The 11318-nt window shown below is 37.1% G+C and overlaps 3 protein-coding genes and 1 pseudogene across 3 annotated transcripts; 3 read left to right on the top strand and 1 right to left on the bottom strand.

Annotated features, from left to right (window-relative positions):
• Positions 1 to 1606: 1606 nt before the first annotated feature.
• LOC117785268 lies at positions 1607 to 2250 on the top strand (annotated as a pseudogene).
• Positions 2251 to 3331: 1081 nt separating this feature from the next.
• Positions 3332 to 4005, bottom strand: LOC117784592 (peptidoglycan-recognition protein SC2-like). The gene has a single exon (XM_034622357.1). The coding sequence runs from the start codon at positions 3966 to 3968 to the stop codon at positions 3414 to 3416; it is 555 nt and encodes a 184-aa protein (XP_034478248.1). The 5' UTR covers positions 3969 to 4005; the 3' UTR covers positions 3332 to 3413.
• A 2176-nt stretch (positions 4006 to 6181) lies between these two features.
• On the top strand, positions 6182 to 8347 carry LOC117784634 (mitochondrial sodium/calcium exchanger protein-like). Its single transcript, XM_034622429.1, has 7 exons — positions 6182 to 6395; positions 6455 to 6780; positions 6842 to 6916; positions 6967 to 7476; positions 7545 to 7684; positions 7757 to 7991; positions 8062 to 8347. Exons 1-7 carry the CDS (start codon positions 6193 to 6195, stop codon positions 8343 to 8345), a joined length of 1773 nt encoding a protein of 590 aa, XP_034478320.1. The 5' UTR covers positions 6182 to 6192; the 3' UTR covers positions 8346 to 8347.
• A 612-nt stretch (positions 8348 to 8959) lies between these two features.
• On the top strand, positions 8960 to 9606 carry LOC117785214 (peptidoglycan-recognition protein SC2-like). Its single transcript, XM_034623129.1, has one exon. It carries the CDS (start codon positions 8977 to 8979, stop codon positions 9529 to 9531), a length of 555 nt encoding a protein of 184 aa, XP_034479020.1. The 5' UTR covers positions 8960 to 8976; the 3' UTR covers positions 9532 to 9606.
• The last annotated feature ends 1712 nt before the right edge of the window (positions 9607 to 11318 follow it).

The raw sequence follows: 11318 nt of genomic DNA, 5'->3' as shown, positions 1-11318 counted from the left end.
TCTATGTACTTGGCCCATTGTAGTAATTCCAATCGTATGTGATTGCCTTCATATATTATTATAAGTTCTGCCGTCAACTTCATTCACAAAGAAAACATTCGGTTGGGAATTATTCTTAATTTACAAGAGGCTGATAAGATAATATTGATTGCGAATGCGTTAATCAAATCTTAAGATCTAAGACCGAGTCTCACAATAATAAAAATATATATGTATGGATTGGATTTATGGTAATATTCTCCTTTGTGAGTCAGTGCGATAAGTTTACATGAAGCGTTAGGATTTTTTATCCATGTTGAGCATAGAAAATTTTATAAGTGGCTTCTGTAAAAGGAAATGAAAGTCCATATACAAGTTTATATTTTGCTGATAACAAGAGTGGCGTGTGGTTCAACTGATGTATAAATTTTATACTTATCTTTATCAATAAAAAGTTTGCAAGCGCTATGGCGTCATTGATTGTAACTTACGGGAAGATTAATTTAAAAAAAAGGGCAAATCTTTATTGTAGTAATTCATTCAGAAGCAATAAAAGATAATTTCGGGAAACTATATCTCAGAGTCTTGATTGATCCTCTTCAGCAAACTATTTGAATTTTTAGACAATTTCAACAGGTTTGAGCAGTTTATCAAGTTCATTAAATCCTGTTCACCAATCTTCATAAAAACCTTGGTCTATGTGGACCACGAATGCACAATTTTTAGATTCCTTTAAACCATGGTGTTGAAAGTCACTTCATTAAACAATTTAGAATCTTACAAATATTTATTAAAAATTAAAAGTTAACTAAAACCACTATGCATTTAAAATGGTTTAAGTACGTATAATTAAGAAAATCAGAAGGAAGAATCTGCGAGTCTATAAAATGCATAGAAATAACCGTAGAATATTACAATTCTAGATAACGGATGACTTGAAAATCCTTTTTATCAATGATTTTACATTTAACTATAACCTGTTTGTCAGCCTAACTAAAAGTCAATCTTTGACAACCTCAATCTTATCGTTTAGTAAAAATAAGGCTATAAATTAGCATTAATTCCTATCAGATTTAATTTATGAAAATGCGAACAATGATCATAAACTCTTGACGTATTTCTGTATTTACTCTGTATACATTTAAATTGTTAAAGAGGGTATTTCAAACTGTTGATATTTAGGTAAAATACAGATGAGAACAAATCTAAGTATAGATTATACACTTCAGTAAAGGCGACATAAAACTTTTAATAGGATCGTATTGTAAACAGAAAAGTTATTTTAGAAACAGTTTTCCATAAAATTAGAAAAGAAGAATTGTTAATGCTCATTAAGGTATTTCGTAGTTGGTCATTCTGAACGGCAGCTTACTTGTTGTGGTTAAGAAGTCCCAATTCAGGAGCGGACTTTCAGCTTCCGTATCATTTGAAAAGTTAGCGCTGTTTACTATTTAGAAGCTATAAATTCCTCACCTTGCTATCTTCGTGAAGGAGTTTATTGATTTCATACTATATACGGAATCTATTAGGAGCATGTTTTGATAAAAGACTTTGAATCGGACCAATGAAACTTAATCAAAACAATACCCTGAGGGTATAAAAGCACCAGAGCAAGTTTCAGTTAGCATAGAACGATCTATAACCATGGCAAACAAAGCAATCATTCTTCTGGCCGTACTTATGTGCGCCCAGGCAGTCTTCGGAGTCGCCGTCGTCTCGAAGACCTCTTGGGGAGGACGCGCTCCCAGGAGCAAGGTCACGCTGGGCAACTACTTGAGCTACGCTGTGGTTCACCACACCGCTGGCAACTACTGCAGCACCCGCGCTGCCTGTGCCCAGGAACTGCGCAACATCCAGTCCTACCACATGGACAGTCTGGGCTGGCCCGATATTGGCTACAACTTCCTCATCGGAGGTGATGGCGCCGTTTACGAAGGTCGTGGCTGGAACGTTGTCGGTGCCCATGCCACCAACTGGAACTCCAAGTCCCTTGGCATCTCCTTCCTGCAATACACAACAGCCGTGCCACCGCTGCCATGATCAGCGCTGCCAAGGGTATCCTCGCCGATGCCGTTTCCCGTGGCCAGATCGTTTCCGGTTACATTCTGTACGGTCATCGTCAGGTGAGCGCCACCGAGTGCCCTGGCACCAACCTGTGGAACGAGATCCGCACCTGGTCCAACTGGAGGGCCTAAGCAACGACTCTTCACCGTTTGTAGAAATTACAATTCAAAACTGCTGATAAATAAATATTCTTGAAAATTCAATACACGTTACATAGTTATATTCAAAGCAATCATCTCGGGTACTTAATTGAGGAATGATATGGATATGATATGATATGATATGATATGGAAAGAGGAATAGGGGCTCTCAAGACTATGAACTCAATTGATAACATCTAATTTTTTTGTTTTGTTTATCTCAATGAATTTTTTGCCGATTAAGCGACAACTCGATTTTTTTTCTTTCGATTCTTACATTTCGATTGTACACAGAAAAAAAAATCCGGGACTTCAGACTAAAATCAATCCAACCCGGTGTCAGAAGTACGGTAATCCCGGATTTTCTTAAACCAAGTACGACAAACTTAATTTTATTTTATCCTTTCATTCTTAAATAATTTAGCCGATTTTAGCCTTAATTTGGCATGCTTTTAACCTGAGTTCAATGCTGAATTTCCTGAAATTGAGGCTTAAAATTCGATCCCGACTACTCGATTATTTTCTTTCGATTCTTACATTTCGAGTGTAGAGTCAATTCACAGTCTAGATTTGCATCAGTAATTTAAACTTACAAAAATTTAAAATTCTTTTTTAATAGAAAACTTTTAAATTGAATATGGTTTAATATGTAAATACAACATCACAATCGTTTATATAGTATTTATTAATCCATATTAATAGATAGCAATAGTGGAAATAAATATGAACCAGGGTGTAAATAGTAAGATTTACATTGATTATTTTTTTTTTTGTCTAATTAAATACCAATGCAAATATTGATAATTTAAAGCAGAATGTCAACAAGTTGATACCCTCTACCAGGTCAACTTCTAACAAATAATATATATACAACAAAAGTTCTAGGATTAATTTGAGCAAATAATGTGAAATTATTTAAAATCTAGGTTGATTTTATATTATACACGTAGTACTAGTATAATTGATCCAATTTAATAGTAAGACAGGAGCAGTACTTACAAATTTTCATTTACAGGGTATACACAGCAATACAACTGTTATTCAGCCAGGAATCACACAGCCAGAAAGTGGAAATCTATAGCCCAAGATCATATAATCGGCGAATCCACAGAAAATCCCCCAGAAAAAATACCCGAGGAATCAAATTGTATGTATATGAACGAGTATAATATATTTTTTAAGTATTTTTATTTTGCAGCATTTTAAGGTTGAACTTTTTGAACCCAACGCTTAGGCCTTCCAGTGAGCCCAGGTGCGGATCTCGTTCCAGATGTTGGTGCCGGGGCACTCGGTAGATCCGACCTGACGATGGCCGTACAGGGTATAGCCGGAGATGATCTGTCCGCGGGAAACGGCATCAGCGAGGAGACCCTTGGCAGCGTTGATCTGAGCCGAGGTGATCTTGTTGTTGTTGTAGTTACCCATGAAGGAGATGCCAAGGGACTTGGAGTTCCAGTTGGTGGCATGAGCACCCATGACGTTCCAGCCGCGACCCTCGTAGACATTGCCATCACCTCCGATGAGGAAGTTGTAGCCAATATCAGCCCAGCCCAGGCTATTCATGTGGTAGTTCTGGATGCTGCGCAACTCCGTCTCACAGGCAGCCCTGGTGCTGCAGTAGTTGCCGGCGGTGTGGTGGATCACGGCATAGCTCAAGCCGTTGCCCAGGGTGGACTTGCCGTTGGGGGAGCGAGCTCCCCATTGGGACTTGGAGATGACGTTAACACCGAAGGCGGCCTGGGCGCAGAGCACAACGGCCAGAAGGATGATAGCTTTATTTGCCATGATTTGCAATCGATTTCAAGACTTTTGTGATGTTCGCTTTATGTGTTGGCACTTATATAGACCTCTGGATTGTCTTATCTGTGCCGAATGAAGCACGAGTCACACGACACTCATAGCGTATAAATAAGTTTATTTATTGAGGGGACTTTTGATCTGATAGGGAAGACAATCTGAAGAAGGTTCTGATACTCGTGCTCCTATCACACGATGTGTCTTTCCCAGCCTTGGTCAAATGAGTTTTTAATCAGCGAGTGTGCCATTTAATTAATTTTCTTAAAACAGTTGTTATAAATACGTTTCTTTCCCAGATGTTTATTCTTGTTTTTGCAGTGTAACGAGGGCACTTTAAGAAATTTAAGTACTTCAAAAAATAAAGTATAATACGACATTTTAAACTTGATTCTGAGGCTTTACATTTTCTTGTAAAAAATCATGTCAAAATTACGAAATATTTTGACTTGTAAAGTTGCTAGGTCAGAGGCTTGAGCAACTTCAAACTGTTATAACTTTGGCAAAACTTTACCGATTTTCAAGCGGAATGTCATTTTGATCATGGCTTGGCCTCATTATTCATTCTGCATACAAATTTCGTACATTTAGAAAAATTAATTATTTTCGACCAAGATTCGATTTGGATGGTAAGGGGGGACCCTTTGAATTTTTGAAAATTCAAAATTTAAAATCTCAAGTTTTTAATTTTAGTTTACTCCTTATATCGTAATTAGTATAAAACAACACTTTAAAATTGATTCTGAGGCTTTTCATTTTCTTGTAAAAAATCATGTCAAAATTACGAAATATTTTGACTTGTAAAGTTGCTAGGTCAGAGGCTTGAGCAACTTCAAACTGTCATAACTTTGGCAAAACTGTACCGATTTTCAAGCGGAATGTCATTTTGATCATGGTTTGGAATCTTATTATATTCTGCATTTAAATTTTATTAAATTCTTTAAAAAAATTTTGAATCCCTTTATCATACCATTATATAATTTAAGAATATGTACACTGCTTTGGGGAAAATGATCAATTCAAGTTTATATACCGTGCAAAAGCTTTTAGCAAAAATTGTGGAGATACGCGGTTCAACGACCTTGAGATAACAATCCCAATTGATTATAAAATAATTGTATTCAGCGATTCTGACGATTTTTTTAGTGGTTGAAATATGCGTCAACAGAAATTCGATTTGAGAATCAACAATCTTTTTAAGCATTTAATCTTCAATGTGATGCTTCAGATGTGGGTGTCGGAACAATCGAGACGTCATAGATGCCCAGAACAAGAGCAACACTTGCTGTGGACACCATGGTAATTGTTTTCCATTTGATTTCAATTCTCATCAAAGTTTGCGCTTTAAATACCTAATCTCTTACCTAATCGCACTCTTCCGAGTGGTCAGCTCTTTGGAAACTGATCTTGAATATTTTCAACGATGGTAATTTATGGTAATGTATTCCTCTAGGGGAAAGAACCTTTGCCAAGTCGATGTCATAATTTATATTAGCTGCTTTCTTTCATTCATTCAAACACAGATACGATTATTAGTTCGATTAGTTAGCTGATTAAGAAATAAGCTTATGTCAAGACTCATCTATAAATCATATACTAATCTCCCTTATCTTCTCGTATTAGAATTCTGTGACATGGACTTTCTTAATGTTTACGTTAATCAATCAACAAATCTTCATCCGTCGTCTCTGCCGTCTGTTTTTTCCACGATTTTCTGCAATATTAATATTTTTATTTGACACAAGATTTTTTAAGAAAAAATAAATAAATAAATAAAATTTAAAGACAATTTAGAAATATATATATTTTTATTAAAATTGACTAATCGATAACTATCAAATGAATAAAAATAAAAACATATACTTAATTTAACTAAAAACTATTTTAAGCTAATGATAAATAATTTTTTGAATATAATTTTGTTAAGTTTGAAAAATAATTTTAATAAGATTATTTACATTAGTACTTTCTTCTCATTATCATGTTAGTTGGCTATGTTTTGTAATTCTGAAGCTCTTTCAAAATATTTGAAACCTTTAAAAACGGGCAGCTTCATTTTTTTTTTACCCACTCAACGATTGTCGACTCTTGTCAGTATGAATGATACAATTTACTTAGGGAAGGACAGTTACAAGGAGGTGAGTTACTAGGCATAGGGATTTCACATGAACACTCTTAATTAATTTTCGATTCAAAGATGAGCTGTTTCAGTGTTATGGAGGTGGACTTTGAGCATCGTTGTCATTTAACAATGCAGGTCAAGCACTGCAATTACATTATGAACTTTTTCAACTATTTTGAAATCATGTACTGTAGCATAGATATTCAGAGCAAGCTGGAAGAGAGACTCATTATGGGCCTATTCGGTATTATTATGATTTTGCTGACAATCATGATAGGTCATTTGGTGGACAAATAGTAATATAATTCAATATCCATACAATGTCTATATATAATTTAATATAATTGTACTTTAGTATTGAACCTGCCTTAAAGATACTCTCGGTGAAGATGTACATGAGTGAATATTTGGCTGGAGTTACTCTATTGAGTCTGGGCAACTCATTTGCCGATCTGATCGTCAACTTGATGCCCATTCGAGGACATGCTCCCATCTATACGATAAGTCTTAGCAATGCCTTGGCAGTGATTCTATTGAGTGGTGGCATGGTCTGTTTCCTGCGACCCTTCAAATTAAATGGACACTCAGTCATAAGAGATCTTCTCTTTCTGCTTCTTGCCGCCGAGCTCACAATCTATATGATCTTCAGCGATACAAAAACTACGAAGCCGGAATCAATCTGTGAGTATCATAATCATTAAATCCTTCTTAAACTTAGTTTATCTTCACGAAATTCATATAGCACTTGCTTTATTATATCCTATTTATTTATTCGTCCTCTTCGTGGATCACAATTTGTTGCATGAGGCCATATCAAGTAAGTATATAGGATTTACCTGGTTATACTCAAACAATCTTACTCCTTAGCCCTTTATAAGGAAATCGATGAATTGCAAAACCAACCTTATACACCCCGTCGAAAGGATCTAATCAAGGAGAAGCTGAAGAAACTGCACGAATTTGAGCAGGAAGTTAGAGTGGTTGTGCATAACAATTCGATCATCTATCGTTATAACTCTTCAAATCTTGAAACCTATTGGCGCGATTACCGAAAACAAATGTCCAACTGGGAGATTCAAAATATACAGAAGATGGATGAGAACATAACTCGAAATATCTTGTATAATTTCCACAATCCGAAGAATATGTTTCTGTTTGAGGAGTTCTTAACAGCATTAATACCCATTAATATTGTGGATTGGAAATTCAGCGGTTGGTGTCATCGCATCTTTCTCATAATTCTCTCTCCCATTGCCCTCTTCTGTGCCATCTTCATTCCCATCGTGGACTATCGACAGGATAAACATGGTTGGAGCAAGTTGCTCAACTGCACGCAGATTATTACGAATCCCATATTATGCTTTGTATTGGTTGAAGGTTAGTTTATTTAACATAATTATTTAATAATATTTTATATATAAATATTTCAATATTTTACATTACAGCAATGTTTAATAATACATATACCAAAAGATATCCGGTTTTGACGTTGACTAATGCCATATGGACCTTGTGGTTCACCGTGCCCCTGGCTATACTTGTATTCTTTCACTCACGCACCGACAGACCACCGACGTATCACTTGGTAAGGCATGCAACATGTGGCATATAAATATGTGCAAGTAAAGCTCCCCACTTATTTCGATACTTCTTGCAGCTCTTCTTGTCCCTGACAGTTGTCAGCTCGATGCTCTTTCTAGCCATTTGTGCCACCGAGCTGGAGGTACTCTTCGCCATCATTGGCCTGGTCTTTCATATGACCGAGGATTTTGTGGCCAGCAGCATTCGATCCTTGGCCGGAGCCATGGGCGATGTCATCTTTAACACGCACCTGGCGATGCATGGCTATGAGAAAATGGCCTTTGCTGCCAGCCTGGCCGCGCCCCTTTTCAGTGAGTTGTCAATCAGTCAACCACTCAATCCATTATTAATTAAAAATCTATTTATTTCTTGCAATTGAAGTCATCACGGTTTGCATTGGCATTCCGTGTTATTTCAATTCTCAAGTACATAAGACGGAGTCTGCACATTGGCTATATGGAATATATGGTGAAAATTCGTATATTTTCTTCACCATGGCGATTTTCACAGCTCTGGGCTGGACCCTGACACTTAATTTCTCTGCTCGCCGATCGGTGGGTATATTTTCATATATTTTATTTATGTTATTTCTCTTATTTAACGCACTTGCTGAGTGGGATTTAATTCATGAAATGGCCAGAGATAAGATATTTAAACCAATATAAAAAATAATATTTAAGCGAAATAAATTCTATTTAAGTCCTTAATGTTGTTCAATTGGCACTTGGTAGAATATAACAAAAGTCTGATGGAAATAAGGATAATAATTTAAATTATTAAATTATACATTTTAATCGATAACTTAAATTTTTAGTTTACGACACACAAATAAATAGATAAATAAATATATATGTAATTAAATAAATAAATATTTTAATTAATTTATAAAGAAATCAGTAAATAGTATGTTTGTAAGCAACTTCCGTTCAAGCATAGTAAAATTTTATAGTTTAGCCTAAAAGCAGGCAACACTTTTAAATTGTGCAAAAAGTCATTTGCAGCGAAGCCAACGGAAATCAAAGGTTAACATAAAGTTCTATCAATGAATTTGAAATAAGCACCAAGTTTACTTAAATCTGGCTATAAAATATACTATTGTTAGGTGCTCTCGACATTTCATTGATAAAATACTAAATGATTATGTTGCCATAAATTATCATTCGTTATCATCATTCGAAAATACTAGATGCTGATTAGAGTATAAGGAGATTGTCTCATATCGGACGTGTTTACTGAAGCTCTGAGGGTATAAAAGCACTAGAGCAAGTTTCAGTTAGCATAGAACGATCTATAACCATGACAAACAAGGCAATCATTCTTCTGGCCGTATTTATGTGCGCCCAGGCAGTCTTCGGAGTCGCCGTCGTCTCGAAGGCCTCTTGGGGAGGACGCGCTCCCAGGAGCAAGGTCACGCTTGGCAACTACTTGAGCTACGCTGTGGTTCACCACACCGCTGGCAACTACTGCAGCACCCGCGCTGCCTGTGCCCAGGAACTGCGCAACATCCAGTCCTACCACATGGACAGCCTGGGCTGGCCCGATATTGGCTACAACTTCCTCATCGGAGGTGATGGCGCTGTCTACGAGGGTCGTGGCTGGAACGTTGTCGGTGCCCATGCCACCAACTGGAACTCCAAGTCCCTTGGCATCTCCTTCCTGGGTAACTACAACAACAGCCGTGCCACCGCTGCCATGATCAGCGCTGCCAAGGGTATCCTCGCCGATGCCGTTTCCCGTGGCCAGATCGTTTCCGGTTACATTCTGTACGGTCATCGTCAGGTGAGCGCCACCGAGTGCCCTGGCACCAACCTGTGGAACGAGATCCGCACCTGGTCCAACTGGAGGGCCTAAGCAACGACTCTTCACCGATTGTTGAAATTACAATTAAAAAACTGCTGATAAATAAATATTCTTGAAAATTCAATACACGTTACATAGTTATATTCAAAGCAAATATTTTGGGTTTTTACTGATTATTTGAGTCAAACAGACAGAGGAACTGATATTATTAGGATCAGATAACTATTCGAATGTAACTCAAAGCACAGGAGATGCGTACTTCTGGATGTTATATACCTTATCTTTAGACTCACTCAGTCTTAACAATATTGCTCTGGCATTGTGGCTATTTAAATCGCGTGAGGTGGCCAAGATTAATTACATTAAGCAAGTATCATAATTAAAATGCAGCCAAGCATCGCCGTCAAGTGAAATGTGCAGCTTAAGCATTGACCTGATGAACTCCTTGACGGACCCTGAACTCATCCTGCTCTGCATTTCTCCATGAAAATCCAGCGAAGCATTTCAGCCACGTCGGGTTCCTTGGCCCCGACTCCATGGCAATGTGAGAAGCGTTGAGCAACATGAAGAAAAGCTCAGAGTGACAGCAAAAGCTTGTCGTTAATTAGGGTTAAAGGGGTTCGGGATTGGCTTCAGCTTTATGCTCTGACTGATTGTCTGCCAACTACTCGTAATTGGACCACTGTACGAGTAGATACAATTGCGAGATAATCCATATTAAATAATGAAATAGGTTAAACGAAGGTCTTAATGCAAGGAAACTTGAACAATGGTATAGAATATGGATTTTTTAATAAAGACTATCTTGATCGCAACAATGCAAAAAAAAATGAAAACATGAAAGGAGACTTTAATAATATTTAATACTTAAATGTAATTGAGAAAAGTGTTGAATGGACCATTTAGACAATTACCGAGAATTTCGAAGAAACCCAAATGACGCCATTGAGCTAAACCAAATCCTGTTTATGGCCAAAATGTGTTGTCGAAATCGAAGAATGCAAATTGTACAGAACTTGGCATTTAACTAGCATCGAGATGCGAAGCCAGCTGAAACATAACCATTACATTTAAGTGCAATCGCATAAACATAAACAAGCAGGGGAACACCGCCCACAAACGGAGAATGGAGAACAACGGAAAAATAGAAAAATAGAAAAAATGTAAAAACAGAGAGACAGTGAAATGGAGAAATGGAGAAATGGAAGCCAAATGCAAGCGTCAACTTGAAAGCGAATGCCCTCAGAATTCCTGCTGCAATAAAAGCACTCAAGTCCCATAGACTTCCGGTTACTTTCTGTCCGTCTGTCCGTCTATCCGTCTATCTGACTGTCTGTCTGTCTGTCTGTCTGTCTGTCTGTGCACTTAATGTGACATGTTTTTGCAACAGTTTCGGTTTTTCTACTATCTGTGCCACGTCTCTAGCTTTTCTTCCTGTTCCATCTACAGCTCAGCTTCACGTTGCCAAGCATAATAAAAAGGCAAACGGAATCCCTTCCATAGTCAGTCAGTTCCATGAGTTTTGATGCATTTTGCTTGTTACCAAATTGTTTTATATTTTTCCTCATTTTTTTACGCTATTTTGCATATCGCTCCGTTCGTTTTGCTTCAAATTGAATGCATTTTCCGCTCTAAATTGGCGCTAGAATCTCAACTTGATTTCCGTGTGAAAGTCATTAAATATTTAATGTTTAGTTCATGTTATCAGATCAGATCTCAGCTATCTTTATCCTGCTTCACTATCATTAAGTGCTGACCTCACTGTACAGTACAATTTCGAATTGCACACGAATCGGATAATCAATATTTCTTTGCTATTTTCACTATCGTTTGTTGTT

The sequence above is a fragment of the Drosophila innubila genome (assembly GCF_004354385.1).
Source record: "Drosophila innubila isolate TH190305 chromosome 2R unlocalized genomic scaffold, UK_Dinn_1.0 1_C_2R, whole genome shotgun sequence".
Classification (NCBI taxonomy): Eukaryota; Metazoa; Arthropoda; class Insecta; order Diptera; family Drosophilidae; genus Drosophila; species Drosophila innubila.
This window is presented reverse-complemented; position numbering and strand designations above follow the sequence as displayed.

What these genes read in the sequence shown, in the direction of transcription:
- LOC117784592 (XM_034622357.1), bottom strand. Translation starts at nt 3,968, where the DNA reads ATGGCAAATAAAGCTATCATCCTTCTGGCCGTTGTGCTCTGCGCCCAG.
- LOC117785214 (XM_034623129.1), top strand. Translation starts at nt 8,977, where the DNA reads ATGACAAACAAGGCAATCATTCTTCTGGCCGTATTTATGTGCGCCCAG.
- LOC117784634 (XM_034622429.1), top strand. Translation starts at nt 6,193, where the DNA reads ATGGAGGTGGACTTTGAGCATCGTTGTCATTTAACAATGCAGGTCAAG. An exon ending in GTTGCATGAGGCCATATCAA is followed by an intron (nt 6,917 to 6,966) that starts GTAAGTATATAG and finishes CTTACTCCTTAG; the next exon opens with CCCTTTATAAGGAAATCGAT. An exon ending in GACCACCGACGTATCACTTG is followed by an intron (nt 7,685 to 7,756) that starts GTAAGGCATGCA and finishes TACTTCTTGCAG; the next exon opens with CTCTTCTTGTCCCTGACAGT.